Source organism: Symphalangus syndactylus, chromosome 18 (assembly GCF_028878055.3).
Source record: "Symphalangus syndactylus isolate Jambi chromosome 18, NHGRI_mSymSyn1-v2.1_pri, whole genome shotgun sequence".
Lineage (NCBI taxonomy): Eukaryota > Metazoa > Chordata > Mammalia > Primates > Hylobatidae > Symphalangus > Symphalangus syndactylus.
Genome location: NC_072440.2, coordinates 79,646,279 through 79,664,038, shown reverse-complemented (window position 1 = coordinate 79,664,038; position 17,760 = coordinate 79,646,279). Strand labels below are relative to the sequence as shown.

The window sequence follows — 17,760 nt, the reverse complement described above, 5'->3', positions numbered from 1 at the left end:
CAAATGATCTGCCTGCCTCGGCCTCCAAAAGTGCTTGGATTACAGGAGTGAGCCACCATGCTCAGCTTTATTTTTACACTTTTTTAGTCATGTAGAATATATGAGATGTGTTTAATTTTTTAACAAAATACATTTTTTCCCTTTTCAACCCTGCTCCTTCTGTTATAAAATATTTTTTAAAAAATTCGAAACACACATTTACCAAAATGTTTCAAGTTCAATGCAGAGAATGTTTATTCTCCAGAACCATTTGAGAGTACATTGGTAATTTGATGTCATTTTTGTTTTGTTTTGTTTTACAAATCAGGACATTCTTCCATATATACACTCAAAATCAGGATATAAACGTTACTGCTATCAAATACTGAGAGCCCATTCAAATTATAGTGGTTGTCAAGATAATGTTCCTTATGCACAAGAGCCCAGGGGAAATAATGCATTGCATTTAATCGTCATGTCTCTTTAGTCTCATTCAGTCTGCAGTAGTTCCTCATAGTTGACCTTGATGACATTGATACTTTTGAAGATAGCAGGCCAGTTATTTTGTAGAATGGTCCTCAGTTTGTGTTTGTGTGCTATTTCCTTGTGATTAGATTGAGTTAATGCATCTTCGCAGGAATATCCCACAAATAATGCTCCCCCCGCCCCCCCATTTCATTCAATTAGGTGGCCCATGATTTTGATCTCTGTCACTATTGGTGGTGTTAAGTTTAACCACTTGATGAATGAGTTGTCTGCTGGGCTTCTCCCCTGTAAAGTTACTCTTTTCCCCTCTGTAAAAATATTTTGTTGTCGTTGGGTTTTTTGGGGGTACACACATGGTCTTGCTCTGTCACTAAGGCTGGAGTGTAGTGGCATGATTTTCAGTTCCCTGCAGTCTCTGCCTCCTGGAATGAAGAAGCAGTTCTCCTACCCGAGTCTCTCAAGTAGCTGGGACTACAGACGTGCGCCACCACGCCTGGCTAATTTTTGTATTTTTGTAGACATGGGGTTTCACCATTTTGACCAGGCTGTTCTCAAACTCCTGAGCTCAAGCAGTCCGCCCTCCTCAGCCTCCCAAAGTGCTGGGATTAAAGGTGTGAGCCACTGTGCCCGGCTGCTATAAAAAGTTTTTTGGGGGCTGGGGAGCAGAATGGTACTTGGAAACTATAACTATCCTGTTCCTCACAAAGTTTCTTTTTGAAAAAATTACTGGCCAGGTGTGGTAGCTCACGCCTGTAATCCCAGCACTTGGGAGGCCAAGGCGGGTGGATCACCTGAGGTCAAGAGTTCAAGACCAGCCTGGCCAACATGGTGAAACCCCATCTCTACTACAAATATAAAAAAATCAGCCGGACATGGTGGCGGGCACCTGTAATCCTCGGGAGCTGAGGCTGAGGTAGGAGAATTGCTAGAACCCTGGGGGCAGAGGTTGCAGTGAGCCAAGATCATGCCACTGCAGTCCAGCCTGGACGATAGAGCAAGACTCCAACTCAAAAACAAAAAAAATAAGAAAAAGAAAAAATTACTGTAATAGTTTATTCGTTTAGTTTTGACTGGACTCATGGTTGCCTTTTTTTATTCAGTGAATTACACCTTATTATCATTTTTTTAAATTGTGGAAAAATGTAAATAACATAAAATTTTTCTTTTTTATTTGTTGAGATAGGGTCTCACTATGTTGCCCAGGTCGGTCTTGAACTCCTGGGTGAGCCCAGTCTTTCAACCTCAGCCTTTCAAGTAGCTGAGATTACAGCATGCTCTACCACACCTGGCAAATTTATTATTTTGACCATTTTTTGTGTGTGTATAGTTCACTGTTAATGAGTATATTCACAATGTTGTCATCTGTTTTTTGATGTTCAGATTGTCTCAAATTTGACCGATAGGATCCCCCTTGAGATTTTCTCATCATTGTTTTAGCGCTTCCTTGTTCTCTGGAAAAACATGATAGCCCAGGCTCATCTTTTACTTTAATCTGCCCAACCCTGGGAATTAGTCACTTCTTAAAGGAACATGATATTTCAAAACCTTTTAAAGGAGAAATGTGGTTAACAAACCATGATTTCGTCATAGATATATGTGTTGCTATTTTGGGATTGTTTCCATTTCCTTGTGGTGGACAGAGCTAGGGAGTATGTGTTTGTGTGTGCGTGTGAACACACACACTTGGCATCTATATTTCTGTATCTGTCTATCTTGAATATGATGGATTCACATCAGTGTATCTGGATTTAATCTAACTCCATAGGGTTCATTTTAGCTTTCTTCTTTTCTGTATTTATAGCACTTTATTCTGACAGTGAGAAACCTGGTTCTCATTATCCTTAATGTCTTTGTTTCCATTATTGTTACTTCACTTATTTAATATTTCTGTCTCTATATAACCAGTCACCTGTCTCTACCCTCGTTTCCACAGATATTCTTCCCTTGCTGTGGCTCTGATACTGCATGTTTACAGAACACACTCCTCTTCATCCTCTCTTGGGTTCAGATGTCATCATTTTATTGTAGGAGGTAGGACATGAGTAATAATTGTCAATGTTTTCTTTTTCTTTCAATTGCTTTTTGTAGCCCTCGATGCTCGCCTAGAAGTTGGACTTGAACAGCAAGCAGAACTCATGTTGAAAATGATGTCTACTCTGGAAGCAGATTCCATTTTACAGGCATTAACAAATACATCTCCTACGTGTAAGTAAAATTACCATTTTTAGAGTATTGCAGTGAATGATTCAGCTCTTGATCATTTTCAGGTGGATTCATCAAGGACAGATTTTTAAATTCCATGATATGAGTCTGAGGGGACTTAGTATGTAGCACTTTCCCGGCTCCAAGTTAGTAGCAAGTTGAAAACTAAGACAAAGGATTAACAAATGCAGGGAGTGTCATGCAAAATTCCTCCATGTAGTGCTCTCAGTTCAGTGCAGAAACCTCCATTGTGTTTTGTTTACTCTGTTGTTGTAAGGTTAATAAAATTCCTACAGAAGCCTGCATACCTGCCTGTGAGTTCATTGTACTATTCGAAATTTATGATGAAGTAGATTTTTTGTAGTAACATCTTTATCATCCTTAAAGACTAGGATGGAGGATATAGTGTAGGATGACAGCCAAATAGGCCTGTTAACTGAAAGCCAGAATTGAGAGGATTTACTACCTAATAACCTACAGAAAAGAAAGGCCAACTTTTTCATAAAGGACTAATAGTAAATATTTTAGGCTTTGCTTGCCATATGGTGTGTATTGAAACTACTCAACTCTGACTTGGTTGCAGGAAAACAGCCATAGACAATATGTAAATGAATGGTCATGGCTGTGTTACAAGAAACAGGTAGACTGCCAGAGCTGGCCATCACGTTATGGTTTGCTTTCCTTGATGAGGTCTATGCAAGTCTGGAACTGGGTAGACCTCGGGGGAGTACAGTTGAAATAGCACGGTGTTTTTCAAGGACAGATTGGGGAGCTGTGCTTAGAAGAGGGTGCTGGTTTTTGTTTGCTTAGGCCTGCATATTGCTTCACCTTCTCTAGGTCAGAGTGAAGAAGGGGTAGAGATAGTAGGTAGAACCCAATAAAATTACAGATGCTTCTCTATGGAGAGTTCACAACCCATTTCAATAGAGAAATTTGAGTTTTTAAATCTTCCTTATGTTAAATTGCATTCTTTCAGTCTGCAATCTTCATTTGTTTCTTGCTTTAGAGGGTATCAAAAGAAGGGAAAAAAGAAAAACAGAAGGAATGGTCTAGTGTTCTATAATCTTAGTATTGGTACACAAATATTCTTGTATCTTATCTCCCAGGCAATATGGGGATCCTTTTTGTGTAGGGTCCAGTGTCTGTATGATTGGAGATAACTCAGTACTGCCCAAAGTAACCCTTTTCTTTGTTAGACATTTCTTTTTTAAAACCACTTATTAGAATATCTTTTCGTAATTCTGAAAGGATATTTGAAAAAAAAAATAAAAAAGAAAATCTGTTTGAAATTGATGTCTCCTCTTTATCTTTTGATTATCCTGCATACAACTGTCTCTCTTTTTAGTATAATAATAAAATAAGGCTCTAAATATATGATAAAGCTCTTAGTGTCTTTGTATTTCTCTGGTTCCCATGAATATATTCTCATTTAATTAGTGTTGTGTGTAACCTGGGCATCAGAACTTCTGAAAGCTCCCCAGATGATTCTAATCTATAGTCAAGGTTAAAGATGAATGAACTAGAATCTAGATTATTCTAAAACTACCTTATCAATAATTAGTCAGGAGTCTTATTTCTTTCCCTTTACTTTCCCTCCTTTATTAATTGGAAAAAAATGCAAATAAAAATTGCTAGAAAAGTTCTTTGCCTTTTTTTATTGGTTGAGTCCTATGAATTTGGGAACTTCTCTGTTTGGTCATTGTCTTTTTTACTTTCAAGTAATGTTATAAAAACACGTTTTTCAAATACGAAATATTGTTTTGAACCATTCTAAAGAATGCAGTTTTAATTTTTAAAAACAATTTAACCTATTTATACATATGAATAACCAGTTAACACATATCCTGATACTTTATGTATGAAATTATACTTGTGTTTAATTTTCAGTATCACAGTCTCCCACTGGAACAGATGATTCACTTCTAGGGAGTTTACAAGCAGCAAACCAAACCAGCCAGCTTATTATACAGTTATCATCTGTCCCAATGTTAAATGTTTGTTTCAACAAACTTTTTTCCATGCTTCAAGTCCATCATGTTCAGGTATGACTTCAGGAGAAATGGTGTATTTTTACATATTATTGTTAGCCTGGTAAAAGATGAAACTAATTGGGAAGTTCGTTCTAATCCTGTCAGGGATGATTTCTTTATTATATTCAGTTGGAAAAATATTAGAAATACTTTGATTACCAAAGTAATCACAGTTTCTCAATGATGGACCATTGATAATTTTAATAATTTTAAGCTTCAGCACTTTAATTCCTACTACACATACACACACCTGTGATTTAGAGACTTGAATCACAGGGCGTGGTGGCTTGAGTTAGTAGTCCTAGCTACTCAGGAGGCTGAGGCAGGAAGATTGTTTAAGGCCAGGAGTTCAAGACCAGCTTGGGCAACATAACACTAGATCCTGTCTCTAATAAAGTAAAAGAAATTAACCAGGTGCAGTAGCACATGCCCACAGTCCCAACTACCCGGGAGGCTGAGGCGGGAGGATGGCTTGAGCCCAGGAGTTCAAGATATAGCAGACCTTGTCTCAAATTAAAAAAAAAAATGACTTGAATCACCTGTTTTAATTTAGAAGAATCTTTTTATGAGGTAATTTATAACTTTTAATTCAGGTAAATTTTGTTTCTTCAAGAATTTTAAGATGTGTGTGCTGATCAACTAATTAACTAGAAGATGCTTTTAAGTGTGAAGAAGTGTTTGAAATAGTAAAGGTTATTTACTCGTGACAAGAATTTAAACATAAGATTTTTGCTTAAATTGTATTTGATAATATAATAGGTACATTTTTCTCCTGTTGATTTTCATTCTTTTTCAGTTGGAGTCACTTCTCCAATTGTGGCTCACACTGAGCCTGAATTCTAGTTCATCTGGAAACAAAGAAAATGGAGCAGACATATTTTTATATAATGCTAATAGGATACCTGTTATTTCATTAAATCAAGGTAAGATTTATTAGGAGAAAAATCATTATAGTCTAAATAGCAAGCTTAAAACATAATTATTAGGTTAAAATATACCTAATCTTTGTCATTAGGGGTTGTAACATTCTAGTGGGGAATAAAACAGAATACCTTTTTAAAAAGATGCACTAATTTACTGATTAGCAGGAAAGATACAGGGAGACCTCGTTGAGAATAGAAGACTCTTACTCTCTGGTCTGTGATATGCCTGTATGCAACTAAAATTTACAATGTTCTGTTATCTTTTATATTTTCTTGAAGTTTTGTCTGATCTGTAAAAGCAGGTCAGTTTTTTATTATTATCATTTTTTTCATTTTTTTAAAACTATGAGTTAGCCTCTGGAGGAGTTAGTCAGCTGGAGAAGGTTGTCAGTTTCCTGTAGAAGTTGTGTGTGTTTCTTGGCAAAATATGAGTGTGGGAATGGTGGTAGTAAAATAATACAACAGGAAAAGAATTAGCCTTCAGCTCTAGCTACAGGAATCTATTTTAGTTATATTTAAAGAAAAATAAAAATGAGAATCTGTTCCTGATGCTTTCTTCCTAGAGTGAGGCATCCTGTAGCTTGCTTGGCTTTTATACGGTGTATTTTCCAATGTTAGTGCCAGCCCTGCTGGGTCACGGATTCTATTTATATCTCCACTATCTCAGCACCAGCCAGCCCTTCTTTAATTGATAGGTTTCCATCTCTTCAACTATATTATTATTATTATTATAAAATTTGTTTTCATCTGTTTTTAATTTTATTATGAAAAATATTAAATATATATAAAAAATAAAAGAGTAAAAAATAGTTATTCCTGGCTGGGCACAGTGGCTCACACCTGTAAAACCAGCACTTTGAGAGGCCGAGGTGGGCAGATCCCTTGAGGGCAGGAGTTTTAGCCCAGCCTGGCCAACATGGTGAAACCCTGTCTTTAGAAAAAAATACAACAATTAGCCGGCTGTGTTGACGCACACCTATAATACCAGTTTTTCCAGTATCCGTTATTGTTTTCAGTTGCCAGTTTTGTAGAGTGTGAGGATTTTTAGTAAATTGTATTGAAGTAGAAATGCCTATAGTTTGGAAAGTACAACATACTGAGAGTGATAACATGTCATTTCAAGTGTAGTGGGCTGAGCTTTAAACCTTATCCTAAAATGTTACTGATTCTTAATGCTTTAGTTGTATTTAATGGAGAATTCCTTTTATTTGCATGTTTTGAAGACACTAAAGAGCTGATTTAAAGAAATAGTGTCTTGTTTTTAAATTTATTCTTTTGACTTAATTCTTCATAAACATCATTTTTCTGAAAACTGTTTTCCCTTTCTCTTTTCTGCATAGCATCAATAACTAGCTTTCTCACTGTGTTAGCTTGGTATCCCAATACTTTGCTCCGGACATGGTGCCTTGTGCTTCATAGCCTAACACTCATGACAAACATGCAGCTTAATTGTAAGTTCATAAATTTATTCATTTAAATCTCTGACATGTACTTTAGTGTTCTACTATTGGATTCTTAAAACAGAATTTTCCAAGGAGTGGTATACTTGTCAAAGTTGTTGAGTTGGCCGGATGTGGTGGCTCACGCCTGTAAACCCAGCACTTTGGGAGGCCGACACGGGTGGATCACTTGAGGTCAGGAGCTGGAGAGCAGCCTGACCAACATGGTGAAACCTTATCTCTACTAAAAATACAAAAGTTAGCGGGCACCTGTAGTCCCAGCTACTTAGGAGGCTGACGCATGAAAATCACTTGAACCTGGAAGGCGAAGTTTGCAGTGAGCTTAGATCACGCCACTGCACACCAGCTAGGTGACAGAGCGAGACTCTGTCTCCAATAAAAGTGACTGAGTTTTTTCTTTTAACATGTCTCTTCTGAATTAGTTCTTATATATCCTTTGTGCTTGTTTACTTTGGTAATATAGTCTCATATGTCTCGTTAGATGTTCAAATCATATTTTTACCTTTTAAAAACTTATTAAAAGAAAATTGATTGCTTTTAGAGTACAAAGGCAGGTTTTTACATTTCATCTAAGTTTTTATGTTATTCTTTTAAGATACCTTTGTACTTAAAAATGATTTATTCATTATTCATAAACATGCATAACTAGATTCCTGGGTTTTGTTTAATAATTTAAATCATTGCTTAGCTTTAAAATGCTATTATCTTTTTTCATTTGGAATATATTTTCCAAAAATGAGATCAAAAGCATCACTATGATACTGAAGGTGGATTTCATGCAAAGGATATTTTATTCATCTCAGAAAACTGTTATGTTACCTGTACGTTAGTTCACAGTTAACCTGTATACAACTAACATGCAAAAAGGAATAATTTTGCCACAACTTATTTTAGAAAACTTGATTAAAGTTTACCCGAAAAGTAGATCTCTGACTGTTTCTGGAAGGGGGAGTTAGTTAGAACAGGCTTTCCAAATAAGAGTCAGGACCTAGTTATATCTTTTCTGTTTGACTGTACTAAATAAGATGTACATTAAGCTCGAGGTGTTTTCAGAATCAGAAGGGGGCAGAGGAGATAGATGGTAGATAGAGAGGGAAGTCCTGCTTAGTCAATATAGTAGAAACTGAAACCCCTTTAATAAACTAATTACTAGGAATATATGAATTTTCCTTGGAACTAAAGATGCTTTTAAATACTGCATTTCCATTATTTCATGGTCCATTTCTTAAGAGGTTTTTAAAAAATGTTTTATAGCTGGTTCCAGCAGTGCCATTGGAACTCAGGAGAGTACTGCTCATTTGTTGGTTTCAGATCCAAACCTAATTCATGTATTAGTGAAATTTCTTTCTGGCACCAGTCCACATGGAACAAATCAACACAGTCCACAGGTAATGTGATTTTTATCCTGGGATATTCCCAGACTGTTCAATAAACAGTATTCATAATGTAAAGCTATGTAACTTTTTTATTGCTAAAGTATTAAATAATAGCCTTTTATGTATCAATATAATAAAAAAGGTTTTGTTATTTGTAATAATAGCTATACTGACACTAAATAATAGGTGGTAAGTTAACCTCTTAGAACAGTGATACTAGGTTTTCATGTAGATACATATTTTTGGCATTAATTTTGGATAATTGGAAACATTCTGAGTAAATACTGCAAAGGTAGAGAAGCATTTCAAAAATTTTGGAATCAAAATAAATTTTAGTATGTCATATTTGATTACTTCTACTATCAAGATTATCAATTCACCTTAATTATTTTATGATGTTAATGATTTTGCTTAGCAAAAATAACAATATTGCTCAGGGTTTATAAACATTTTCTGTTTCACTGTAAATTTTCCTTTATATCAATTTAATTTCTTGTTGTAGTGCTTCTGTGTAAATATTTCTTTTAAAGTAAAAATATATTTAGCATTTATAACATCTTTTAAAATCAAGGTTATTCAAGATTATCTTGCAAGTTTACCATTTTAAAATTCTTGGATTTGCCGTCAGATAAATTCTAATTTAGTTGTCCTCAACAGTCCAGTTTCTCCTATTAATTCATTTATTCAGTGTTTAGGAGGCTTCTATGTGCTTGTTCTAGGTACTAGAGATACAGTATTTACCAAGATCAAATATCTGCCTTCATAGAGCTTTAGTCAATACTCTAATACTTAATATATTTTAATTTTACAGATCTTAATAAAATAAATGAGACAAGGAACAAGTAAGAGAGAAGAAACTAACTTACAGTTAGATTGGGACAGGGTTTTGGTAGGGGCAGAGACATGTTATCAATTGATTATTGTACTTAAAGATTGATTGAATTTCAAACAGGAAGACTCCTCGGGATCACCAATTCTGACTTAATTATTTTACATGTAAGAAAACATGCATCAGCTACATTGCCCCAAATTACATAACTAGTTATCTGTATAGCTAGGTGTCAGTGAACAAGGCATTGCGAAAAATAGTATTTTCTTTCTGTTTTTGAATAAAAGAAAGGAAGAAATAACTTTTTAAAACTTTTTAAGTTATTGAAAATCGAGCTTTCCTACTGATACCTTGGTTTTATATAGGAAGTTCTGATAAGAAAGCTATGATTTGTATGCTCAGTATCAGAAATTAAGTTTATTTAACTCTAAAATAGTTTGGAGGATTATATTGTATTTTATTTTTCCAGAACTCCTCCAAGGTTTTATGAGTTGTTCATCAAACCAAATTAGGATCAAATAAAATAATATGTAGAAGTGTTAGAGCACACTTCTACCTCAGGTTACTTAATGCAGTGTTCACTATCATTTCTTTCATTGATGAATTAGAAGTTTGGGAAAGCAGCTTTTTTTTTTTTTTTCTTTTTTTGACTTGGTATAAATTTATTTTTATTTAGTTTTTGTTTTGTTTTTCACTTAGTTTAATGCTTGCTTTGCTAGTTGTTAGAAACATGACCTTTTATGGATCATTTTACCTCTCTGCTCCTGAGTTATTTGATTTTGAAATGGGATAATTAAGAAGGTTGTTTGTGAAAATCTATGTTGAAGTTATTTATACTCTAAAAAGCATTATAAAAGTATTTATTGTGCAATTCAGGTGAACTTTTTTTAGTATTGAGTTCAATAAACCTGATATAGTTGTGTATAAACTATAATGAAAAAGTATTAACAGTATTTTTATTTGCAATTCAAAATAAATACATCAAGACCTAAAAAATTCATTTCCTGCTATTGTTGTAAATACTTTTGTTTTCCTCATATGAAAAGTTACAGTGTATAGCTTTTGACTTTATACTTGATAATTTTTAAATGAATGATTTTTTACATGTTATCAGTAAGCAGTTTTCAGTGTATATACGTTTCTCTTCAGGTTGGTCCCACAGCTACACAAGCTATGCAAGAATTTCTTACTCGATTACAAGTGCATCTTTCTTCAACATGTCCTCAGATATTCAGTGAATTTTTGCTCAAGCTAATTCATATACTTTCAACTGAAAGGTAAATTTTTGTGTAGTGATTTGTTCCTGATATAGAAGTAACATGTAATTCTCCAAATACACTTTTCTTTAACATTTGTTGAGAATTTATCTGTGAACAAATAAGCAGGAGGACAGTAGGAATTAAGGGGGAAAGATTTATTGGTGTGTTTCCTGATTGTTTCCATTTCATTTCATTATGGTTTTCTCAAGTCCTTCTACCTCTACTCTCTTTAATATGGAATACAGTTGACTTGCTTTTGATGGTTTTATAGATTAGTTATTATAAGCTTTTTAAAAGGTGAAATTTATTTTGAAGCTGTTTAAACTCTAAAGCTACCAGTGATTTTATATATAAGAAAACCTGAAAAATAGAGCTTATAAAAGAAAATTGTATACTAATCTTGTGTAGAAATTCTAAATAAATTTATTAACAAAATCAGACTCCATGTTATAAGAATAAATTTTGACCATAATGGGTTGATTATTGTAATGCATGAATGCTTCAATATCATATATCTCTTATTAATGTCATTTTTTTCATTCTATATTTCTTAAAATCCAACATTACTTTCTGATGAAAACCTTTTTTTTTTTTTGACTCGGAGTCTCACTCTGTCGCCAGGCTGGAGTGCAGTGGCGCAGTCTTGGCTCACTGCAGCCTCCACCTCCTGGGTTGAAGTGATTCTCGTGCCTCAGCCTCCCCAGTAGCTGGGATTACAGGCACGCACCACCACACCCAGCTAATTTTTGTATTTTTAGTAGAGACAGGGTTTCACTATGTTGGCCAGGATGGTCTCGATCTCCTGACCTCATGATCTGCCCGCCTCAGCCTCCCAAAGTGCTGGGATTACAGGTGTGAGCCACTGTGCCTGGCCAAAAAGTTTTAATGAGTTATAACGTGTTGTTTTGTTTTTGAAGTTACAATAAAACTGAGTATTTCAAAAAAAAATCCCCATTAATATAAGGAATAGGGCTGGGCTCAGTGGCTCACGCCTGTAATCCCAGCACCTTGGGAGGCTGAGGCGGGGGGAATCACTTAAGCCCAGGAGTTTGAGAGCAGCCTGGGTCACATGGCAGGACCTCTTCTCTAAAAAAAAAGAAAAAGTAAAAGAAATTAGCTAGGGTGTGGGTATACACCTGTAATCCCAGCTACTGTGGAGCCTGATGCAGGAGATTGAACCAGTGAGCCAGGAGATGGAGGCTGCAGCGAGCCCTGATTGTGCCACTGCACTACAACCTGGGCGACAGAACAACACTCTTTCTCAAATAAATTAATGATCAGGAATAGGTCAGTAGTGACTATTGCCACTTTTTTATCTAATTTCATTCAAATAAACAATATTTATGCATACTTTGTGAGGATTTTGTGAAATTTTGAATGACATAATTAAAATCCCCTGAGGAGTAAAGATTAGTCACCATTTGTTTTATTTTTCTTTTAACTAGGCTATTTAATTTTATCTCTGCAGGCTTTAGCATAGTCCGATCCACAGAGTTCACAACAGTGAAGATTTTCATGCTAAACTTTTAATATATTTGCTCTAACATTTTCTAAAGGATTATTAATCTTGTTTGTAGTTTAGTCATATCTAGTATTTAAGCAGAGATATTTTGAGGTTTATATGCCACAAAAACTGTTTAGGAATTTTCTCCACCTCACTTCACTGCACATACACCCTGTACATTTTTGTGGCCCAGTTTATTTAATAGGGTCCACAAAGCTGTAGTCCAAGAAGAATGTTAGTTTATGTTTGTTTTTAATAAAGGCTCTGGTATTCTGTGAAAGATCCAGCAGCTCTTTAGTTAGATTAATGATTTAATAATATACACTGAAAGAAATATTCAGTATAAAGAAGGCATTCAGTTTTATCAGATGAGTGTTTTACAAATACTGTCTATTGGTCTTTGGACTCTTTTCACTTTATTAAGTATCCTTCAAAAAGCAGAAGTTTTAAAATTCTAGATGTGATCTAAATTGTCAACTTCTACGTATTTTTTGTTGTTGTTTCTTAAATACCCTACTCACACAAAGTCACACAGAATATTCTGTTTTCTTATAGAAATTTTACAATTTTATGTTTTATATTTAGGCTTGTTATTTTTTGCTTTCAGGATGAAGTTTGTTGTTTTTTCTTTTTCTTTTTTTTTTTTTTTTTTGCCTGTGGATGTCCAATTGTTCCTATATCTTAGTTTTTTTTTTTTTTGAGACGGAGTCTCTCTCTGTCACCCAGGCTGGAGTGCAGTGGTAGGATCTCGGCTCACTGCAAGCTCCGCCTCCTGGGTTCACGCCATTCTCCCGCCTCAGCCTCCTAAGTAGCTGGGACTACAGGTGCCTGCCATCACGCCCTGCTAATGTTGTTTTTGCAGTTTTAGTAGAGACGGGCTTTCACCGTGTTAGCCAGGATGGTCTCGATCTCCTGACCTTGTGATCCGCCTGCCTCAGCCTGCCAAAGTGCTGGGATTACAGGCACGAGCCACTGCGTCCCACCTTCGTAGACCATTTTTTGAAAATACTTTCCTTTTTTCATTGGATTCCCTTTGTAGTTTTTCAAATATCAATCAATGGTACTTGTTTTGATCTATTCATACACTTTTTTTTTTTTGAGACAGCTTTGCTCTGTTGCCCAGGATGGAGTGCTGTGGCATGATCTCGACTCACTGCAACCTCTGCCTCCTGGGTTCGTGCAGTTCTCATGCTTCAACCTCCTGAGTAGCTGGGATTACAGGCCCATCACCATGCCTGGCTAATTTTTGTATTTTCAGTAGAGAGGGGTTTTGCCATGTTGGCCAGGCTGGTCTCAAACTCCTGGCTTCAAGAGATCCACCTGCCTCCATTTCCCAAATTGCTGGGTTTGCAAGTGCGAGCCACCACACCCAACCTCATTTGTTCATACAGTGTATTATATAGAATTTATGTTTTTGTCTGTTTTTTATGCATTACCTCACTATCTTAGCTCCCTTATAGTATTTTTTGAAATCTAGTAGTGTAGGCTCTCCACCTTTCTTCTTTATTTTTAGAGTTATTTTGGCTGTTTTAATTCCATTCCTTTTCCTTATAAATTTTACAATCAGTTTATTGATTTTCCAGAAAAAAATAGTTTTGAGTGAGATTGCATCATTCTGTAGATCAGTTTGGGCAGATGTATTGCTTATTTGGCCATATTGTCAGAGAATACAGTTAGTTTTATTTCCTCCTTTCTTATGCATATGTCTCATGGGTTCCCCTCCCCCCATCCAGTTGTACTTGTTCGGACTTCAAGTATGCTGTTGAGTACATATGGTAAAAGTTACTCTTCCTTCTTTTTCTCAATCTTAAGATCTTATGAAACATTGTCTTTCATAATTAGATATGTTACTAGCTGGAGCTCTTTTTTAGATACGTGATAGTAAGTTGAGGAAGTTCCAGTTTGTTTCTAACTTGCTAAGGCATTTAAATTATAAATGTCTCTGGATTTTGTTAGATGTTTCCCTGCATCTGTTGAAATGAACATAGATTGTTTGTTCTTTCATCTGTTCATACGTTGAATTATATTGGTGTTTTCTAAAGAGTTGAGATCTCACTATGTTCCCCAGGCTGGCTTTGAACTCCTGAGTTCAAGCAAGCTTTCCGTCTCACTGTTCTTAGCTGGCCCAATCGGCATATGCCACTACACCAAGTTTGATTTTTTTTGTTAAGTGTCAGTTAATGTGCATTCTCAAGACAGACACACCCTTGGTCATAACATATCAATCTATTTTATAACTTGCTGAATTTATTCTCTGAATTTATTCTGAAAGAGGTTGTTTAATATGTGTATTGTCACTTACTTAAATATTTGGTAGCATTTGCCATTGAAGCATCCTGTGGCTAGAGTTTTCTTTGCCCCCAAAATTTTCAAACTTATTTTCTAGGTCTTGGACTATTCAGATTTTCTCTTCTTGAGTGAGCCTTGGTAATTTTGTGAAGGAAGTTGTTCCTTTACATTGTTGTATTTGTTAGTTGAAATATGTATTTATTAATGTTTATAGGATCTATAAGTTTCCTTCCTTTATTTCTGATGTTGGTAATTTTTATCTTTTTTTGGGATCATTCTGGCTAGAAGTTCCTCAATATTATTTCAAAAAAAGCAGCTCGTAGATTATTTCTTCCTTTCTACTTTCTTTGAATTTATTTTGATCTTTCTGGCTTAGATAATTGATTTTAGACCTTTCTTCTTTTCTAATACAAGCATTTGACAATGTCAGAATTGGTCTATATAGACTACTTACATTTAATGTAATTATTGACATGCTGGATTAAAATTGATCATTTTGCTATTTTTCTATTTATTTCATCTGTTTTTGATTCCTTTTAAGAAATCTTTTTCTGTTGACTTTTGAATTCAGCAACTTTTAAAATAATTTCATTTCCATTCTTATTTATAACTGAATTTCTTATTTATTTATTTTTGAGACAGTGTTTGCTCTGTCACACCGGTTGGAGCGTAGTGGTGCGATCTTGGCTCTCTGCAACCTCCACTTTCTGGGTTCATGTGATTTTCGTGCCTTAACTTCCCGAACAGCTGGGATTACAGGCTTCTGCTATGCTACCACATACGGCTAATTTTTGTATATTTTGTAGACGGAGTTTCAGCAGGTTGGCCAGGCTAGTCTCGAACTCCTGAGCTCAAGCAATCCATCCGTGTCACTGGCATTATAGGCATGAGCCACTGTGCCCGGCCGATAATCGAAAAATTTTTAATATTATCCTAGTTTTACAAGATACACCTTTATTTAATCACATTCTGCTTTAAAATATTATTCCACTCATGTATAATGTCAGAACTTAACAGTGTAGTTTCAGTTCCTTTCTTCCATCTTTTGTGACATAGTTGTCATGTTTTTACTGTTTATATCTGCTATAAGCACACAATACTGTGCAACCTTATTTTTATTTTTATTTTTTTGCTTTAGACAGTCTTTGTTTGTTTGTTTTTTGAAATAGACTTTGGCTCTGTCACCCAGGCTAGAGTGCAGTGGCGTGATCTCGACTCACTGCAACCTCCTCCTCCTGGTTTCATACAATTCTCATGCTTCAGCCTCCTGAATAGCTGGGATTACAGGCCCATCACCATGCCTGGCTAATTTTTGTATTTTCAGTAGAGATGGGGGTTTCATCATGTTGGCCAGGCTGGTCTCAAACTCAAAAGTATTCTTTTGCCTTAGTCTCCTGAGTAGCTGGAATTAACAGTCACACGCCATCATGCCCTGCTAATTTTTGTATTTTTAGTAATAATGAGGTTTCACCATGTTGGCCAGGCCGGTCTCGAACTTCTGGCCAAAAGTGGTTTATCTGCCCACCTGGGGTTCCCAAAGTGATGGGATTACAGGTATGAGCCACTGCACCAGGCCTAATTTGCCTTTTTCTTGCTGTTAGACTGACTTGCTGTTAGACTTTTCAGCATTCTATATCTTAGGCATAAGCAGAATTTGAAGAGCATTCAATTTTGATACTTGAGAATGATTTGATTGAATCTTAATTTTTATGTATCATTATCAGTAGGAAATGTTTACAATAGCATTATTTGAGAATGGAAAAAATTAGAACTCATTTCATTATAGGAAGTGCTTTGTGATTTTGAAGTATTTTTGTCTGTAGCTTCAAAATCACTTCCGGATATACTTGTCCCTTAGTTTTGTATTTGGAAGGGAGGTTGTTTTTGAGTTTGTCTAAAATGGAGGCAAGAACAAGAATTCCAAAAGAGATGAAAACTATTAGCTACCTAATGAAATAGTGAATACCAAGAATTTGTTTAACTTTCTTGTATTGTGATAAGTTACTTCTTTCAGAACTACTTAAAATCATTTAATTTTTAATCCTCTCTCTTGTTGTATATCTCTCTCTCTCTTTCTCTCTCTCTCTCTCTCTGCAGGGGTGCTTTCCAGACAGGCCAAGGACCTCTCGATGCCCAAGTGAAGCTCTTAGAATTCACTCTGGAGCAGAATTTTGAAGTCGTTTCAGTTAGTACTATTTCTGCTGTGATAGAATCGGTTACATTTTTAGTGCACCACTATATCACTTGCTCAGACAAAGTAATGTCAAGAAGTGGATCAGATAGCTCCGTGGGTGCTCGAGCATGCTTTGGGGGACTCTTTGCCAATCTGATTCGTCCAGGTGATGCAAAAGCAGTTTGTGGCGAAATGACAAGAGATCAACTCATGTTTGATTTGTTAAAACTTGTTAACATTTTAGTGCAGCTGCCTCTTTCAGGCAATAGGGAATACAGTGCAAGAGTGTCTGTGACCACAAATACAACAGATAGTGTTTCAGATGAAGAAAAAGTCTCAGGAGGCAAAGATGGCAATGGAAGCAGTACCAGTGTTCAAGGATCGCCTGCATATGTTGCTGACTTAGTCTTAGCCAACCAACAAATTATGAGCCAGATTTTGTCTGCTCTGGGCCTGTGTAATAGCAGTGCCATGGCAATGATAATTGGTATGTATTGAGAATATTAATCTTACTGTTGTCTCTGGTACTATAACTGTTTTTTTTAATCAATATATGGATTCATTTTCTTTTTACTTTATAGTGTAAAACTGCTTTAAGCTTTTCATGACTGATTTTTATTGGTGAGGACTTTTGTATAGGGGCTTCAATTAATGAATGAAAGTGAAATATTGAAAAATGTCATGTCAGTTTGGTTTGTGTTTTCTTTTTATTGAGATGCCTCCCAGGTTCAAGCAATTCTCATGCCTCAGCCACCCAAGTAGCTGGGACCACAGGTGCCTGCCACTACACCCGGCTAATTTTTTTTTTCCCCCCAAGACAGAGTCTTGTTTGCACGCTGGAGTACAATGGTGCGATCTCGGCTCACTGTAACCTCCTCCTCCCAGATTCGAGTGATACTCCTGCCTCAGCCTACCGAGTAGCTGGGATTACAGGCATGTGCCACCATGCCTGGCTGATTTTTTGTGTTTAGTAGAGATGGGGTTTCGCCATGTTGGGCAAGCTGGTCTCGAACTCCTGACCTCAGGTGATCTGCCCACTTCAGCCTCCGAAAGTGCTAGGATTACAGGTGTGAGCCACTGCGCCCTGCCTTTTTTTTTTTTTTTTTTTTTTTTTTTTTTTTGTAGAGACGGGATTTCACCATGTTAGCCAGGCTGGTCTTGAGCTCTTATTTCACATCATTTTGTGTTAAAGACAAGTATTATTTGTTCACATTTGCTTTAAAAATAAAATGTAAAATGTTACTCATACT

General features: G+C 35.9%; 1 protein-coding gene across 24 annotated transcripts in view; it reads left to right on the top strand.

Annotated features, from left to right (window-relative positions):
- Window positions 1-17,760, top strand: part of BIRC6 (baculoviral IAP repeat containing 6) — a 263,052-nt gene that overhangs the window by 127,317 nt on the left and 117,975 nt on the right. For all 24 annotated transcript variants that reach the window (XR_008652580.2, XM_055253540.2, XM_063623684.1 and 21 more), the window contains 7 exons: window positions 2,554-2,670; window positions 4,555-4,709; window positions 5,494-5,620; window positions 6,961-7,071; window positions 8,335-8,468; window positions 10,435-10,562; window positions 16,435-16,997. Coding sequence is in view for 23 of the 24 variants with exons in the window: in XM_055253540.2 (XP_055109515.2) it covers window positions 2,554-2,670; window positions 4,555-4,709; window positions 5,494-5,620; window positions 6,961-7,071; window positions 8,335-8,468; window positions 10,435-10,562; window positions 16,435-16,997 (1,335 nt within the window). In the remaining variant the exon portion in view is untranslated. The remainder of the gene's footprint in view (window positions 1-2,553; window positions 2,671-4,554; window positions 4,710-5,493; window positions 5,621-6,960; window positions 7,072-8,334; window positions 8,469-10,434; window positions 10,563-16,434; window positions 16,998-17,760) is intronic.